The 19,906-nt window shown below is 32.2% G+C and overlaps 1 protein-coding gene across 3 annotated transcripts in view; it reads left to right on the top strand.

Moving 5' to 3' along the window:
• LOC129807024 (unconventional myosin-XVIIIa-like) overlaps positions 1-19,906 on the top strand; it is a 134,938-nt gene that overhangs the window by 70,258 nt on the left and 44,774 nt on the right. For all 3 annotated transcript variants that reach the window (XM_055855982.1, XM_055855973.1, XM_055855991.1), the window contains 3 exons: positions 6-304; positions 4,647-5,498; positions 5,586-5,774. In XM_055855982.1, coding sequence (XP_055711957.1) covers positions 6-304; positions 4,647-5,498; positions 5,586-5,774 — 1,340 coding nt within the window. The remainder of the gene's footprint in view (positions 1-5; positions 305-4,646; positions 5,499-5,585; positions 5,775-19,906) is intronic.

Genomic DNA, 19,906 nt, shown 5'->3' on the forward strand with positions numbered 1-19,906 from the left:
AATAGTTGGGGTTGGTGCCACAGCAAGGACACAATTTGCCAATCCATCTGCTGCAAGGAGGGCTGCAACATTGTTGGGAATATCGATGGAAGATCTGACGAGTGCCGCTTTTCAGAGTGGCAGCAGTAGTCCAGCAAGATCGCCCACAGACAGTGCTGATGCCTCATGGGATGGTCTGGAGGCACTTATAGTGGGATTGTACTCTGAGACGATGGCGGCTGTTGTGAGCCTCGTAAATAAAGCCATTTCAACGTCAGCACATACAATTGCTTCAATCTTATTGCTCGATTCACCAGGATTTCAGGTTAGTTTCTTTTTTTTCCTTTCCCCTTTCAATCCTTCACTTATCTATCCATCTCACTGATAGACCTGCCAATATTAATCTCCCACTATTAATTGAGTGAAGTGTGATTTGCAAGAAGATTTTATTGCTCTTCCTTTCAAAATGAATCAGATTGCGATAATGCAGAAATCAGTGGGGAATAAATAGCGAATTTTTACATATATACAAGAAATGATCTCATGCAACTTCGTTAGTTGCATGCAATTATCACATAATACGATTTTATGAAAAGTAATTAAGAATCCAAATATATTTGATTTGTTGAATATCGTTTTATGCATTTCCAAATAAAAATATTTACCTTAAATTACAAAGTTATTTTGCAGAATTATTACCCTATTTTCTCTCGAAAAATGTTTGATTTATCAAGAGCGTTAGTTTAGGTCACGCCCCTTTTATTGACAATCAAATTTCATACAACACTTTAAGACTTCCCTCTTTTTCATAAGGAAATACTCCTATTTACACAAACTCTAATTACATTGCTGAGATTTCTGGGAATGTTCTGTTAAGGAACGGTCAAGTTTATGAAAATATTAAAGGGCATGACGTTTCCTATGTTTCCCATATGTTTTTAGCGTGCCGAAAAAACTTTTGAGTTTATTAGCTATTTTCTGTCATTGTAGAATGAATTAGCAAATAATACAAGTACAAAATAAAAGCCAATTTAATATAGAATAGGCAACAGAAAACCCCAAATTTGCAACCTATGTAGTTTTGGAGATATCTCGTGAAATGTGTACGAAGACAGCAAAAAATGTACACTAAAACTGATCGCATTTTTCAGAGCTAATGTCACCCCCCTGGAAATATTGGACAAAAGACAAATTTAGTTATGACACGCCCCTCAGAAGCTACGCTCACTTATATGTACAACATTAATTGCAATATTTTCAGTATTTATAAAAGTTTTTGGAAGTGCATTTTGTTTCTAAAATTAAACCAATATTATAGAAATATATAGTAAAAAAAGATTACTGAAATAGAAGTAATGGGGATTATGGTGCTATTCCTATGAAAAAATGTACATTTTTTTAGTACTTAAAGTTCTCAATTCCCTCTGCATTGCCAACTTTTCTTTAGATTGCTTGCTGTCTCGACTGTTTTCTCCAATCCTCACCGTGTTCTACAACCACCGAACAGCGGTGACTGGAACCAATATAAAAAACAAGTCTTTTGTGTAGAAACACTTGACAACAGTAAATTGCTAAAAAAAAGCAGTTTCATTTTTCATTGGAAAAGCACCATTATTCTAAAAATTCTATCTAATGATGCCTTCAGCAAATAAAATTTAAAAACAGATACACAGCAAAAATAAGTCGAAATATTTTATTCAAATTCAAATGCAAAATAAAAAACTAATTACTGAGATAATTGTCGTAATTTTGGAAATGCAATTTAAAATGACCCATATTTCTACATTCTAAAAATCATCTAGGTTTTACTGTGATGGTGAATCCTTTTAAGACATAATGAACACAAATTGAAAAGGGAATCTTTCGCCTCAACGTTTTTTATCACATGACTGTTTTCAAGTGCTTTCAGTATTATTGACTTTTCTTTGTCTAGGTCTGCCTTGGTTTTTTTCCTCCATAACCTCCAAACATTCGTGACAGGAACCAACGCAAAGAAAATTCGATAATGCAGAAGCACTTAAGAACAGTAAAGTGTTAAAAGAAAATGCTCAAAAGAAAGGTTTCCCCTTTTCATTTTTATTGGAACAGCAACGTTACACATCATGCGTTTTCAAGAAGACGATTTTAATGATTTACGTCTCATTTATATCTAAATCGTTGCCAGAAAGGGTTTTTTAAGTTATTTTAGTTCTTCAGTGAAAAGAGAAAAATATCTCAGTGGAAGTAAAAATACATTTTGTTGCACACTTTTCCCATTTTGTGGAAAGTCAGAAAAGTTTGACATCGTGTCAATTTTGATAATAAATTCCTTCATGCTCTTTTATGATTTGAATTCTGATTGTTGGTGCTGTTCCAGTAAAAAAAATTAGAAGGTGAAATCATTCTCTCGAACACTTTTTTAGCACATGACTGTTCTCAAGTGCTAATGCATTATCGACTTTGCTTGGTGTAAGTTTCCTGTCTGGACTATTGACTACTTTTCTCAGTCTTACTGTGTTATCACACTTGCACATTAAAATTTTAATATGATTCACATTAATTGTCGATGGTGAGATTTCAAATGTGTAATTTGTATGTTTGAATCATTTTATATTCATAGTTTGATCTATTTGTTGATAAAAAGGTAGTCTTGGCCCGCAAAATTTGATATAAAATGATTTATAGCATTATTGCGAAAAATTAATGCGATTTTCTCTTTAATTTTTGAATGTGAAAAATATTTATGCTTTAGGTAAGTTTAAACTTATTTTTGCAGGCCAACTCCACTTCTTTATCAATAAATAGAAAAACCCCAAATATTAAATGACTCAAAGACACAAATAACATATTTGGACGTTCACAAGCGAAAATTAATGTGAATCACATTAAAATTTTAATGTGCAAGTGTGATAACGTCGTTACTGTAGTGGCAGGAACCAATATAAGCACTTGAGAACAGTCTACAAAAAATTTCAGAAGAAAGATTTATGGTGCTATGAAAACTGAACATGTTTTTTAGGACTTTACAGTTCTCAAGTGTTTCTGCATAATTAAATTTTCTTCGTGTTGGTTCTTGTCACAACTGTATGGTGGTTTTACAACACGGCGAAGACTGGAGAGAACAGTCGAGGTAGAAACCAACAGAAAGAATATTCGATTATGTTGAAGCACTTGCGAACAGTAAAGTGTTAAAAAACATGTTATTTTTTCTTGGAATAGCACCATTACCCTTTTCATTTATCATTGGAATACCACCATGCCAAATTTTTTTCTTAGTAAACACGAAAAGAATTTAAATTCAATGACCGTTAAGACGTTATATATTTGATAAGGGCTTAAGAATGCCCCCGTAATAGTTTTTTTTACTTATCATCTTATTTATCTGTAAAAGGAAAACATAAACGTTTTCCTGATGAAAACATGAACGTTAAAACATGAACATTTTATCTACAATATTCTGAACACATTGAATGGATTAACTGAAAATTCAAACGATACCTAATTGATTTAAAATTCAACCTTCAGTTGAAAATGAGTCAAGAAATAGCTGATTTTTTGTGTTCAACTCTGGATTCAAAAATGAACCAATAATAGTACACGTTTCAAATTATGATTGAATATTAATACGATTTGTAAGGGACAAACCAACAATCCGTTCTAATATCTATAATAATTGGCAATGACCTGCTTATGCATCGACTGGTGTGGGCTCCAGACTGTCGCGAGCTTCCGCACTACGTCCTAACACTTTCATGACTCACCAAGTGCTCACGTCCGTACTCACTGAGATCATACGATCGACTAACGATCGACACAGTCGTTTTCTCCACCACCAGAGGCACTGGCCTAGAAAGGAGACATTGCGTCTTGAATATTCGGGTTGCCTTTAGCAGAGCATTTATTGCTATTAGGCGGGAAATTTGACTGCTACATATTATCGATATATCATACGATTACGATCTAGGTTAAATGAAGATATTGCCTAGAGAGAGGTTCAGAATTAAAAACTTTATAATTTACTTGAAATTTATCTTGACAACACCAGTTAAGTGATTTTTAAGTGGTTTTGTTCAGAAAGTTTGTATCAACGGATAAAATATCTCGTAAAATTGTTTTTGATTTTTTACTGGCGTCTTACAAAATGCTCGTAGATCGTATAATCCACTAAAAAGCTCGTAAAAGTTTGTACTTTCTTCACAAATATTACTCGTAATAAAATTACTCAACGAGCATTTTTTGTTCTTTCACAAACATATATTCGTAAGCGCAGAGAACAAAGTTCGTAAAATTTTGTCATTTGTTCGCAAAGTTTTGCCAGACAAACAAAAATGTAGGAACAAATGTTTATAAAAGAATAAAAAAAATCTCTTGAAATAAACATATATGAAAAATATTTGTAAAACAAAACTGCAAACTCTTACGAACTTTATAGTGAGTTATACGTTTTACGAACATATCGTAAGTTCCCATTAGACATTCACAAACATTTACATAATTTTTTTACATAGTATTTCTTGTCTGTGTAACGTAGAAGATTACAAATACTCCCATCCTATTCTTTTAAATAAATTAGGCAATGAACTTGACCAGCAACATTTTGAATAACAGATTGTATCAAGTTACTTGATGAAGAAAATAAAATAGATAACATTAGTGGAATTGAATACTTTTATGTGCATGCCTTCTAGAATCCTGCGAGTTGTGGTCAACAATCTGGAGCTACTCTCTCAGATTTGCGTCACAATTATCTGCAAGAACGTCTTCAGCTTTTATTCCATCATGTAACATTAGTGGCACCTCGTGATCGATATGCTCAGGAATTGGTGGAGTTGGATAGTGAGGGAATTCCAGAGTCAAATCCCGCCCAATTGGTATCATTGATCGATAAAGCTCCACAGAGTCATGTGGTTAGGACATCACAGAGAGATCTCCGGGAGCAAGATCGTCGGGGATTGCTGTGGTTGCTCGATGAAGAATCCATCTACCCTAATTCCAATGATGACACTTTCTATGAAAGACTGTTCAATCATTATGGTGATCGTGAGCATCAGAATCTACTGAGACGTGCTGGCGGCAGTCGTCAGTTTATTCTGCAACATTTGCAGGGTACAAATCCTGTACTGTATTCAGCCACAGGTTGGCTCAAAGCATCCAAAGAACATCCAGCTACTAAAGCTGCTACGACACTCCTTCAGGATAGTTCAAAAGAGGACATCAGTCGATTATTTATTTCGGCATTTGGTCGTGGAAATGGAGCAGTATTTTGTGGTTCAATTGCCGGAATGGAAGGTTCACAATCACTAAGACGGGTTTCAAGTATAAGACGATCATTTACAACGGCAGGAGTGAAGAGGAACTCCCTGATGCTTCAGGTGAAGTTCACTGTTGATGGAATTGTTGACACATTCCGTCGAACTGGTACACACTTTGTGCACTGTTTTATGCTTCAGCACAATGCAGGAACAACAACAGCCAATAGTCAGACAAGTCCACAGCATACAAGTGAAGATATTGTCAATATTCCACTTGTTAGAAGTCAGGTAATAATTGAAATTCTTCATGTTGACATTGATTATGACTATTACAGGAAAGATATTAATGATGAATATTCTTGACATTGCAAATAGCTAAGAGGATCGCAAATTCTCGAAGCAGCACGACTTCATCGACTGGGTTTTCCGGAATCTGTGCCACTTCATGAATTTGTACGACGTTTTGGCCTCTTGGGAGATGTTCAGGTGAAAGATCAAACTGTGGAACAGATCCTGTCATCCAATGAAATTGACTCATCGACATACCGCATTGGACCGAGTCAGGTGAGTTACAAAAAGATTAAATTCTATATTATATCACGAACAACTGCCTCATTGCCTCCAATTATTTAATAATTTGCATAATCACACTACATATTAACGTTTATCTCCAAGAGATTTCAGTAATGATTGTGTTTATATTCTAAAGTACAAATTCTTCATTATTTATTGAATTAATTAACCGTGTTTATTTGTGCTGCTAACTATACCTATCAAATGGTAACATTTAATTGGCGGTATTCTTAATAAAAAAAAAAAGAAATTTGCATAAGGTGTAAAAAGCAAATATAGGTATTTGCGCAAGCTGTACCTTTTATTTGTAGGGGAGAGATGGGCAGCAGATTGAGAATGAAGAAATTATATCTTTAGCAAGTCTTTTCTAATCCTTTGAGAAAAGTGATCTAAAACCTTCAATATTATTAAAGCGAAAGTCGATAGCTCTTAAGGTGTCTACACATTGAGAATAATTTTCGTCAAAAATTGCTTTTTTGAAGGAAATTGGCTGCAGTGCTGTAGGCAGAAACGTCAAAATTCTGTCAAAAATGCAATTTTTGACGAAAATTGCTCCCAATGTGTAGAGGCCTTTACTCTTTGGCCTCCAGCCGTGTCACAAGCTTTCGAACGATTATTAAAGATTTTAAGAAAATATTCAAGAAATATAAATGAAGGTATATTTTTTTCAGTTGGGTTGAAAATTTCAAATCCTTTTTAATAAATCTAAATTTAACGCTAAACCTATCAAGACTCTGTCAAATTTACCGGTTTAACTGTGTTATCACACTTGCACATTACAATTTTAATATGATTCACATTAATTGTCGCTGATGAGAGTCCAAATGTGTAATTTGTGTGTTTGAATCATTTTATATTCAAAATTTGATCTATTTGTTGATAAAAAGGTAGACTTGGCCCGCAAAATTTGATATAAATTGATTTATAGCATTAATGCGAAAAATTAATGCGATTTTCTCTTTAATTTTTTAATGTAAAAAATATTTATGCTTTAGGTAAATTTAAACTTATTTTTGCAGGCCAACTCCACTTTTTTATCAATAAATAGAAAAACCCCAAATATTAAGTGACTCAAAGACACAAATAACATATTTGGACGCTCACAAGCGACAATTAATGTGAATCACATTAAAATTTTAATGTGCAAGTGTGACAACGCCGTAAAAGCTTTTTTTTTTAAATCAACTCATATTTAAACGGTACAATGTCACTATCAAATTTCAAGAATTCCTTTAAATATGCAAATAATATATTTTTCAGTCCTTAAATTTTTATTTCCTCCTCTTATCTAAGAAAAAATTGTTGAGTATCCTGCCCTACCGCGATCTATGATTTAATGGAGCGCATTAGAAAAAATGACCAAAAACGGTCGGCAGGTTTAATATAAAGCAAATTTTTTAAGAATTGGGCTCTCTAGAGTGTGGTTTAACTTTGGCGTTGGAAAATACAATGTTGAAACGTATTTTCGATCATAAGCGTTTATTGGCCAAATATGCACCTAAACTGCTTCCAAAACGTATTTGAGAATTAAAAAACGTAAGGGGAAAAAGGAAAAAAGACTATTCTAGATAATATGGACTTATAGGGGGATCATCGAAGACCGGAAAACCGATATCTCGTTGATATCTTTAAGTTTAGACTGTAAAATGCGTTAAAATTGAACTTTTCGTGGTATTTTTTTCAATTTCTTAACTTCTACGGTTATTAAACGAAGTAAAATAATTACAATAATTTTCTTCTGGTAATTTCGCGCCATTAATAAGATGATGTATCTAGCAATGAACCAAACTGAATATGGTTCTAAATATTTTCGTTCTGAAAATATCTGAGGGGTTGTTTTAGACAGGTTTATGGAGCTTGTGTACCTTGTGTACAATATTGGATTTAAAAAAGTTTGGAAAATCCTAATATGATATTTTACAAGGTATTTTTCACGAAAAATCCGGAATATCAAGAAAAAATGGAATTTCTTTTTTAAAGATTTTTAATGGTTTACAAATTGCAAATATAATTCACTGGTAAAAATAAAAGGGTCAAATTGACCCTTTTCAACAAAAATGGATCATATTTTACCATTTGAAAGGTTCACTTAAATCCTTTGAAATTTTGTATGAATATTTATCACGATAGATCGTGTTTTATCGTAAATTTATTACTCTTATCGTATTTCTCTCATCTGAGCGAACACCAAATATGACTTTTTCATTGTTTTTGTTCGTTTATTCCAGAGTTAAAAAGGTGTCAAAACTGTGACGCTTTCAAAGGGTCATCGGTGACCCTTTTATTTTTACCAGTGTTGTAATAGCAATTTATAAAATTGATTTAAAAACATGAAATACTATGCTGATTCACTTTAATTGTTGCTAATATTCGTCCTAAAATACAATTATTATTTTTAATAACTAAAATTATAATACTGTGACTTCGATTTTGATTTATTTAGTGATAAACAGCCGAACTTGGCCCACAAAAATTTATTTTTTTTAAATAGAATGAATATAGTTTCTTATTAGTATATAGAAGAAACACAATATTTTTTTGAGAAACCACATTCTTACTTGTGGCCTTAAATTTTTTGTTGGTCAGTTCTTATTTTGTATAGCTAATTTGATCAGAGTCTAACAAAAAATAATATTGAGCAAACTAATATTTATTCAGAGCAAAGCCCCGTCAAGTTATCTAAAAGTTGAAGCGTAAAGCTCATTTCTACATACAAATACGTTTGAAAATTTCTCTACATTTTTGCAACCATTACGCAAAATATATTAAAAGTGAGAAGATTTTGTCGTATTATAAGGTTCTGTAAAGTGTAAAGCGATAAATATGCTAGATTTTTGTTTAAATATATTTTTGCTCAGAGCCCTGTAAGCAAAGTCCGAGATCAATTCGATTTGTCAGTCAATTTCTAACAAAATTTGTTTTTTAGGCTTTTCGGGTATTTCTTGATACCCTCTACCTTCCCTGTGAATATAATAATAATAATAATAGTAATGGTGGCACAACGTTCCATAGAGGAACTAGGCCTTCCCACCAGGGGATTTTCTAGACATGCATTATTATTTTTTCTTGTACGGGATGAAGTTGTCAGTCCCATGCCGTGGAATCAAGTGCAGTGAAGTTCACTGGATGCAATCCGAACACCTTTAACGCCAGAAAGAATCCTGGTGACCTAAAGGGGATTCGAACCCGGGACACTTGCATTATAGAGCGAGTGCTCTACCACTTGACCCATTGAGTGCCCAAGAGATTTGAGATTTATCAGAATATAAGTCGAATAAGTCAATTTTTTGCAAAATTCGTTTTTTAGGCTTTTCGGGCAATCCTTGACACCCTCTACCTTCCCTGTGAATATTATACCGGAAAGTTAATAATTCCTAAACTTATAGGGATTTAAAATCTTAAAAATCCTATAGGGGAAAGTACTCTCCCTTAGAACGTTCACGCCTTCGAATAATGTGAATTTTCTTTAAGTTTTCCTAAGAGACTTAAACATTTCTATTAAATATTAGTTAGCTTAGGGTAAATGTCCTAATTAAGTTCATATTTTTTCTGAAGAGAATTACATAAATTTTCTCCTTGACTCTTCCAGAATGTTACTGTTTAGTGAAAATTCTTCTATATAATTTGAAAACTTATTAAATACAAGAAAAATACGCGAGCGTAAAATGCTTCTATTGGAAACAAATTAATCCAAATGGAGACAAGCGAAAGTTTCTAATTGGAGACAAACAGTGAAAGTGAAACCGTGACGAAAAGCTTCCAAAATCTTGTTGAGTTGCTCTTGAGGGTAGGATTTGTTCTTATTTCTGGTCTTTTCTCCTTTCCCATCTAAAACAATAAGAAAATCTCTCCAAAAAATCATATTTCCGGGGTTTCTTTATTGAAGCATTTGCAGACACTTCAGAAAAACCCTTTCTGTTTACGAAATAGGTAATTATTTCATTTGAAAACTTCACGTACCGTTAACAATAAAGATTAGCACTTAATTTAACTAAAATTAGCTAGAAATATGACATAAATGATAAACAAAACGAAATGTTAATTGTGTTTTTCATTGGAAAACATGGTCGAACGATGAAAAATTTGATAGTGAAAAGGTACACTTTTATTTTTTCTGAGAAATTAATAAATTAATATTTGTGAATATGAATGAATTTTCGCTTTATTTGGAGCAAAATTAACTAAATAATGAAACTGTGGTATAGAAAATATATAAATATAATAATTTAGTACTGTATTTATCATGAAAACAATGACGTTTCCATTTGTAGTAGCGAAAAATTTCCATTTGGAGCAGGTTTTGAATTAGCTTAATTTACCCTATAATCAATTTTTAATGATTATGTGGAAATCATGTGGAAATCTCTTAGGAGAAATAAAAGAAATTCATATTATTCAAAGGCATGAACGTTCTAAGGGAGAGTACTTTCCTTTACTCAGCATGTAAAATCTCATTTTGAAATCGTTCTCATGTAAAGTTGGCCATTCTCCGCTTATTCGTTTTATACTTTGCGCCTTCGAATTTATAAGTTGGCTTCAAATAGGTTCATATAAAAAAGTCAACTTGTAATGGAGATAATTCAAAGTGATAATTACCTTTCTTCCTATCCATTGAAATATTTATCAGTCTAAAATTTAAGCAAGTTTTTTTCCCAAATTATAAGTAAAGAAAAATTTCTTGTGCTGACCGATTCTGTCCCGGTCTTCCCTACTCCTAAAATTTTGGTTTATGACCTAAAAATAATCTCAAATTAAAAAATAGCGAACGTTTGGAAATATTTGGCAAAGTATTATAGTTTTCTGACTTATCAACAAATAATAGAAAAATTCTATTCTTCTAATAATTTCCCAACTATCTTAGTGGTAAATTGAGTATTTTAAAAAAAATTTTATAGTTCATGTTTCAAATAAGGGTTGGTAATTCTTTCCGATAAGTTGCCCTATTTTTACCTGAAAATGTTCCTCGTAGAACCGTGATCTTCCTGATCATATACAAATTATCAATGCATATGAAAAAAAAAGATTTTTATTATTTATTATAGCAAATTCTGTATACACTATAATTTGGTTTTATGAATCATCTTTTTGCAAAAGGGTTTCAAATTTCAATTTGAAATTCATATATCTAAACTTTTCTGCCCGGGCTTCCCCTAAATATTTCTTTTTTTTCCTAAACTAAGTGATCTCCTAGAGAGCCTTGACTTCAGCATCCATTAAATTTCACAATACGCAGGTATAAAACAGAGATGGAGAGAAGTGGTCAAATAATATTGTGAAGAGTGTGAATTACAAAGAAAAGCAATTTAGGGAGATCATAAAATCTATAACGATGTTGGTTTACGATATATTTGCTGAATATATATTTATGTTAATTTCCAATTCCATGGCTGATTAGAATTTATTTCTCACCAAGTATCTGGATTTCTTCTTTTTTTTTCTTACGCTCAAAATTATTCCAGGAAGACACGCTCATGTGCAAAAGTAAATTTTTCGTTTTTTTTTTAGTGCTGTAAGAAAATTGGCACGACTCTGTTATGAATGTGCCTTGGGTGAGAATGTGTCTTAGCTAAGTATAACAGTTTGATCATTCATCTAATTTCACTGCAATTTCTCTTTGCTTTTTCCATTCAATTAATTAATATGCAAAATGCTATTAATTGTTTAATTTAGAGTGTAAATATTTTCTTTACATTACTTCCTCATCCATGGAATATTAAGTGTGTTCCATTGAACTGAATTCATCTAAATTTCCTGCAATCTTTACGCATGGAAATTTGGTGAAGAAAAAAAAATAACTATAAATAATAACAAAGTTGAAAGTAAATCTTCTGTATAAAATGTATGGTAAAGATTAATTGATGATTTCAATGAATTTATGTTTCTTTGATGAAAAAAATGCATTTTGAGAAATCTACATTATAATTTTTTTCCAAGCCAAATAATTGATTTTAAATTATTTAGCTCAATGAGTTTATACACTGAAGAAATTTAAAACGGAACTGTTTTCCAATATCCAAACTCTATGAAGTATAATTGTCCTCAAAACGTGGCTACCACCAGAAGTTTGTTGAGAATGAAACTTTCCCAAAAACAAAAAAAAAAGCAAAAAAACAATAAAAAAGTGTTGTTGGCTATAAATATTAGTGAGGGTTTGAAAATGTGTGCCAAATATTAATATGACAAATGCCTCTCATTCTCTTGTGAAAACAATAGGTCGAAATAGTTTAACTCCTATCTAAATAGTTTGTGTCACAAATAGAATATCAATTAACACGGTAGCGGATAGATTATTTTCATGCACATGATCGTGGGTCAATAGCATTTTACATCTGTCGATGGTTATGTGTTATATCCACTTGTTTTGTGTTATTTTTATCCAAATCTGGCAAATGGCCATATTACATATGGGACATTTTAAGAATGAATTATATTGCAAATTTATTCAGTAATCTGACGTGTCACAGAGTTATTTTACAAAAAATAAATAAATAAATGTTTTAAATTGAGTTTTATGACGGTTTCTTTTTCACTTGTTTCATTGATTCCCGCAGATTTACGACTGTTTTGCCATTTTTGCTTTTTTTGCGAATTATAAAATAAACAAATCACGTATTAGAGAGATAGAGTGAAAAAGTCCATGTAATCTCAACTAATAGCTAAAAATACACAATTTTGTGTGATTTAATTATATAAGATCTACCACATAACATTCATTCACGAAACTATCTAATCTGAAAGAAATTCAATCGGGGTGAAAGAGTTTAATGAGACAAATTGAGATGTATCCATAAAGTATGATGATAAACTATGACTTTATAAAAGCTATTTTTAAGCATCTTTTGCACTCTCTATTTTATACTAAAAAAACATTTATGGTAATATCATCTTTTTGATATTGTGGGAAAACTACTAATGCACAGAAAGTGCTTATTTAACGTGAATGGGGTAATATTTTTCAAAGAAATCAATATATACACGGTAAATAAGATGCGTCTCCAATATATCGTCGCTTGAATCAGCAACTGCTCTATCCGTATTGCTTTTCCACAGCAAATGGCACACTGGTTGATTTAAACGATGATGATATGTATATTTGTATGTTTATTAACATTATCTCAGCGATTTGGGTTTAAATGACCTGAATCAAAGCCTGAGTTGAATCGTGGGTTTAACTGTAATGTTTGCAAACTATTTTATTTGTTCTTCATGCAAAGTTTCCACGACCACCATCAGAGGAGCTCATGTAGCGTTCCTCCAATGTATAATCATTCAAGACGGAAAAAATTAAAAGAATGAAATTTTCTTAAATAAGCTTCTCCCATAATTATGTCGATCATGCTTAAATGTGCATTTGTAATCTTCAGAAGTCGTCCAGGATCGAGCAAACTATATTTTATAAACATTCCGTCAAATTTTGACATATAAATTCATTTTTTGCCGAATTCCAATCGATTGGTAGAATGGTACTTCTTAAATGGTGGTTTCTTCAGCGGTTTTGCCTATTTTAGGTAGTTCACAGTCATCAGAATTGATCGAATGTGACGTAGGGGAAAGTGCCCATGCTTGATACCATTGGAAGCTTCGTAATGACTAAATTTTCTATGTTTCACAACATATATGTGACTCATCGCAATCATATTTTAAAAACTATGGGATAGTGGCCAGTTTTTGAAATATATTGCGGAGTTACGTTTATTAAGAATAATAGGAAAAATTTAGTTATTACGAAGCTTCCAATGGTATCAAGCATTGGCACTTTCCCCTATAGTGATTGGTATTTCAATACCCTTCCTGTATTTGAGAAGTTTTTAAAGTAAAAATCATTTGCAATAATTTTATACCAAATCTTTACCAGATAACACGGTATCGCTTTTGAAAGTGCCGTAATTTCGTTCGTAGATGTCCTTTTTTGGCGAATTGATAAATTATATTTCCTGAAGGACTCATTCTCTCAGTAATGGCTTTTATTGCTAAACCAACCTTCTTAAAGTCCTTTACATTTATCCAGCGAGCACAGTTAGCAAAAAATTCAACGTTTTCAGCATATTTTTACTGAATCGATCAGCAAAAATATGCTGACTGGTCAGCAGTTCTAGAACAAAAAATGCTAACCAAATATTATGAAAATGGCACTGCCTCGCGAGTGTCGTTTTAAGTTTAGCAGAATTCAGCTGAATTGAAATCGGTCAGCATTTGGCGCTCCCTTCGCTGGGTTTGTACCACAAAATTGAATTAACGGCCAATGTACACACACGGACAAGAGTGAGTGTGAATCACTACGCTAAAAATTATTGTTGTTCAGAGCTTTGTTTGACATAATAATACTAAGTTGCTCGGATCAACCAAATTTCAAAATACCTATATGAATTTCGACCCCTGCATATAATTCACAAACTTTTTGCAAGTGAGCCTTATAAAAAGTTTGAACTAAAAAGTGGTGGCAAAGCGTCCCAGACTTTGCGAAATGCTCGAACTCGTGACTTAGATTCTATATACCTCAGAAGTACTTTCGCATCATTTACCATTTACCGGTTCTCAACCGATTTGAACCGATTCATATATCATTCAAAAGATCCTCCAAAATTGTTTTAAAAGTATCGATTTTCGGATAAAAATTAGTTATCGGCTATGAACCGGTTCATTGCCTGTTCAGTTTTATAGGAAATTCCAAGACCTTTCCAACGAGCCCAAACATGACCCCATTCGCTTGATAAATGCGCTCTCTAGTGTCTTTTTAACCTTTGACCTTGAAAAACTGATATTTGGAATGATTCAACGCTGTTTTCGTATATGGACGAAATGTCCGCCTGGGTAATATCAAAAACATATCCAAAAATGAAAAAAATTGCACGACGCGTTTTCGAGTAATCCAAAAAACATGGTTTTGGAGGGGATGGGGAGGGGTGGGGGGAAAATGAGGGGCATGTTAACCATTGGGTCAACTTATGGGGGGGAGCCCTTAGGTCTCAAGTCGCTATCTCTTACCGTTTGGCCTCTAGAGCTGGCGACAGCCGGACGGACAGACGGACAAAAAGTGTGACGACATTTCTCAGAAATCGTCTGAAACGTGAAGATTTGTTGACAAAAGTGGTTTCCGGGGGTGGGGGGGGGTGGAAGGTGAAAATTTTGAGGGGGTGAAAATTTAGGGATTGTACTGCTCTCTCCGTGGAGTTCGAGCAGTAAGAGACCGAAACGAAACACTAGACTTCTCTTGATTTTATCCCAGTCATAAACATTTAAAGTTTGTAAAATCTGAACTTCTATCGGTCGCAGCACGGAAAGAGAAGGTGAACGAAACTTCAATCGATCAAGTTCCTCTAATTCGAACGTTTTGAGGGTATAATGTAAGATTATATACTTTTTAAAAAAGAATATAATATTTAAAGCTCAGTATAGAAATAGTAGTACTACTTACGTCATCTGGGTTCAACTACACCTCGTTGACACCGATTTCAAGGACTCTGCTTTATCTAGATCTGGAAGATCAAGTATCCGTCTTATTCAAAACTTTCATTGTGACGTAATTCCTTTTTATATTGTATGTATACGATAATGCCCGATTCAAATAAAAGTAGTTATCGAATTCGATGATATTAACTTTTCTTCACATAGGGTGGCGGCATTACTTGTGGTCTGATTTTACTTATGGACTTGTTGCAATTTTTGTCAGAGCATAATTTCGAAAATCAAAAGAAAATGTGATGTGCTATCATAACACATCAAATATTTTTAATTTTGAGGTTTTTCGAAATCGTGTCATTCACATTTGAGGAACTTGACTGTAAGTAGTGTTGTCCTGGGTCGAGACAACCAATTATCCACTCTGGAAGACTCAGGACACAGAGCTCAATGCTCCCCTTTCTCTGGTCTGATAAATTCTAACTCTCTTTCTTGTCGCATTCACTATACTCTTTTGCTATTACGAAGGGAAAACCCCACATGATTTTCAAAAAATAGGTAGCCGTTAGGATTTTTTGTAAAGGTACCGACTGCTACAGTAGTAGGTGAATTACTTTATTAATAATTTCAAGTTAAAAAAAAACTCAGATGGTTTTTTTTCTTTTTGAGGGAAATATGTTTTGCTTAAATCGTTTTGTTAAAATGTTGTTGACATATTTTCATAGTCAGATAACTTAAAGGGCATTCTAAATAATTATTTATTTCTTTATTATTGGAACAAAAAGCCGTTTTTAACATCAAAGATGAGACAAATTGGAATCTTTATGAAATTAAATGGCACCGCCTTGCAAAGTATACATCCGATTGCCATTGACTTACAGTGTAAAATACCGTCATCTCAATTTAATTGCGTCCAATCATCCAGGGTATTGGAATGAAGCACCTAAAGTGTGGATTTTATTGATAAAATTCTCACATTGGAGAGTTTCACTCTTTTACAATGGTCTGTCTTATTTTTTTTTACGCATTATACAAGACTTCCACACGTGATAATAATAAAATTATCTGGTAGAGAGTGTGCTAATGTGGGGAATATGAACATCATTTCCATACATTGTTTTTTTTTTGAGGGGTCAAATAACTGTGTGTACGCAAAATAATGTTGGTTTATGTACAATTCAGTCTGCGATTTTTCAATTTAATTCATTCCATTCAGAATTTGTGCAATACACATAAAGCACTTGCTGAAAAATAATTATTTATCAGATTATTTCTTTTATTTTCAAGATGTCAAAATATATAAACTGGATATTTTATTTGTGTACTCATATATTTATATGAAAAATTTGCATTAAATTTGCATAAAATTTTATTATTGATGCTGTACAAATTAATATTACAGTATGATCATCACATAAAATTAATTACTTGTGATATTTCAAGCCTTACTACTTTGTATATTTCCCTGTAGAAGCATTTGGTAGTGTGATTATCTTGTGGTATGATGGGATAAATGTTTATGTCACCTGTGCATCGAAGAAGATTAAGAAGGAAAGATATATTTATACATACATATATTGGTATGGTACAAAATGTGAAAGTAAAATTTCTTCGTAATCTCGATTTATCCACTTTTAGTCTTATAAATGTCTGTCTAGATATTATTTATATATATACCAATATATATTTTTGTATAATTGTATCCAGTATTGATTACTATTAAATGGTCATCAACCGTTTAATGTCTTTGGATATATTGTATGGCAATTTAAGGAAAAATTATTTGTATACAACTTGTGTATTTCATGATGCATAATGGAGATAGAAATCACTTTTTTTTTTGTATATATTACATAGCAGTAAGTGTTTATTTGAAAATTTGCACTTCTTCAGGGCAAGCTACTCAATAAATCTCCCGATTAATTTCATTCACTACAGTAAATAGGTACCCACCATAAATTAACTATATTGCTATATTAGTTGAGTGAATAAGTCGCCAAGTAAGTAATATCAATTTATTACCAATAATATTTTCTATTCATTGTACAATTTATGTGATGATAAATTAAATTACCATATTACAAGGTATATACATATATAAAATTGAAAGTGGTGATTTTGTAAGAGATTCCCCCTACGATAATTTGTTCTATATAGCTATTGATGAATGAAATCAGAGGAGGAATTTTATTGAGTTCTGATTGAGGAAAAATTGCTTTTTCTTCACAACACTTCCATGGTAATTGTCGATTTTTCACACTTTGCGTGATTGATTCTCTTCGGAAAATCACAGGAAATATCTCACAATTATTTCTTTGAGGAAATCAAGTTAAATAATAACCTTTAATTTAACACATGAATAGAAAGAAATTAATATAATTTCTGAGTGTACTACTTTAGTGCAAGAAAAAACAAACCTCTGATGATTCAAAAGTAAATAGTTTTGACCAAAGAGCGCGTTAAATATTGATGTGCTGTCGATTGTATTGTGCATATATTTATGCAAAAAAAAGTACATTACAAAGAATAAAAATTCATAAAGTGAAAACGATGATGAATTGAAATTCCCATTTCTTCTTGTGCGCGTTGTCAATTTTATAATATGTATATAAAATGCCAATGTAACTTTCTTGTAAAATTTCTAGTGAGTGCCAGTGAATGCAAGATTTTTTTTATTATTATTATTAAAGACAACAAAAATAACAACAAACAGAATACTTTATGGTGAAATGATAGCTTTTTCCTTTAGTGCATTCTCAAAAGAGGAATGCAGGTGCAATAAATACGTGAGAAGCTTTTTTAGAGAGGAAAAGTTGTTTTAAATAAATCCATATCTTTTTGCAATATTTTAAGACACATTGCAAGAAAATAAAATGCGAAAAAACTAATTTTATGACGAAAATAATGATACTATTAAATATTTGTTAATTATTTATGCAAATTAGCTCATTAGTGACTATCGTTTACATTAAACGCAAATAAGTGATTTTAGATCATTTATTTCTGAGCATTCTTTATTCCATTTGTTGCCAGAAAAGGATTTTTATTCATTTGAGTCCTTCAATGACTTAGTAAAAATACATATCCCTTACTCATAGCTTTACGGAAAGCTATGCAAAGTTTAAGCACAAAATTATGCATGGAAAGTTTACATCGCGTCGATTTTAGCAATATTTTCCTACATTCTCTTTTCTGATTTGAAATTTACGGCAGAAAATCTTGTCTTAGATAGTTACACTATATAAATAAGCAATATTTTTTGAAATGGTTTAGGTTTTAACTTAATTCCAAAAGAAAATAAGGATTGATCTAAAAAAAACAAAGTTTTTGGATTATTTCGAAAGTCGATAAAATTTGATTAAGAACGAACTGATCACTGGAAACAAAAACAATTTTTTGACTAGAGAAAGTTATTTTATCCTCTAAAAAGTCATATAAAAATGTTTTTAAGTCACTAGTGTTCATTTGGCCCTTCAAGGTTTACTATCAAGGCACGTTTTTGATAGCACCTTCTCATGCCCCCCCTTTATATCTTTTTCATTTTCACAATTTTTCTTGTGCAAAATATGTTGCATTTGTTGACATTAATCTATAGAATAAATTTTCTCGTTGTCATTTTAAGAAAAATACAAATATTCCTACCTGTTTTTTTTTAAATCAATTTCTGTAAATAATAAGAAATCGAAAGTACATTAAATAGATAAATGGAATACCAGGGGTCCAGTTAGCATAAAAAAAGAGATGGCAAAGCGTCCCAGCTTTACGGAGTGCCCTAAGGGCCTTGACGACAGACCTGAGGATTAGCCGAGAGACAGCTTAGCGTAATTATACTCGACATAATGGTTAAACTTAATTTCCATCATTTTCCACTATGTCGTCTCTCGGCTTAAGTCGTAAGTGTGTCTAGGGCATAACTCACGAAAAAGAGCTATCCGTATATTATCTTTCACATGTTTTTTGGGTACATACCGCTTTACTACCGATTAAACTGATTGATAAATTAAAAGCAACCATTCCGAAATAAGTAACTGCTTAAGAAAAGTAGCTTTTAAAATATTAGCATAAGTAATAAGTATACGAACAAATGAAAAATTAAATTCGTGAAAGGTAAATCATTTACGGATATATCACCGAGTCACTACTGATCAAGTCTATGCACTTATACGTTAGAAATTTTAAGATCTTTAAAAAAAATTAAAATTTAAGCAAATCGGTTGAAAATTAGGCCCTCCAAAGTGGTCAAACTTTGACGTTCGAAAATTCGATATCCAAATGGTTTTCGAACATAGGTGTCCAAGGAAGAAATATTCGCCTTGACTACCTCTAAAACATATTCGACAATAAAAAAAACTTGTAGGAGTCGTTTTCGAAAAAAAAATCAAAAAAACTTGGTTTTGGTGGGGAAGGAGGGGGATGGGAGGAAAATAAAAAAGCTGTCCTAGATAATATTGACTTGTTGGGGGGTCGTCGAAGACCGGAAGTCGATATCTCTTACCATTTGACCTCTAGCCGTATCACAAGTTGAAAAGAAAGTGAATTAAATAACTGCTCTCTCTTTAAGTTCGAGCAGTAAAAATCACAAAAAATTGGTTTAGAGGGTTTCTTGTCCTTACTTCAATTACCTCATAATTGCCTACGTCAAAATTCGTGAAATTTTACGTTAAATGCTAAAGAATTTTAACACTTCTTTAATATTTTTATATTAGAATATGAATCACCCTTCA

Source organism: Phlebotomus papatasi, chromosome 1 (genome assembly GCF_024763615.1).
Source record: "Phlebotomus papatasi isolate M1 chromosome 1, Ppap_2.1, whole genome shotgun sequence".
Lineage (NCBI taxonomy): Eukaryota > Metazoa > Arthropoda > Insecta > Diptera > Psychodidae > Phlebotomus > Phlebotomus papatasi.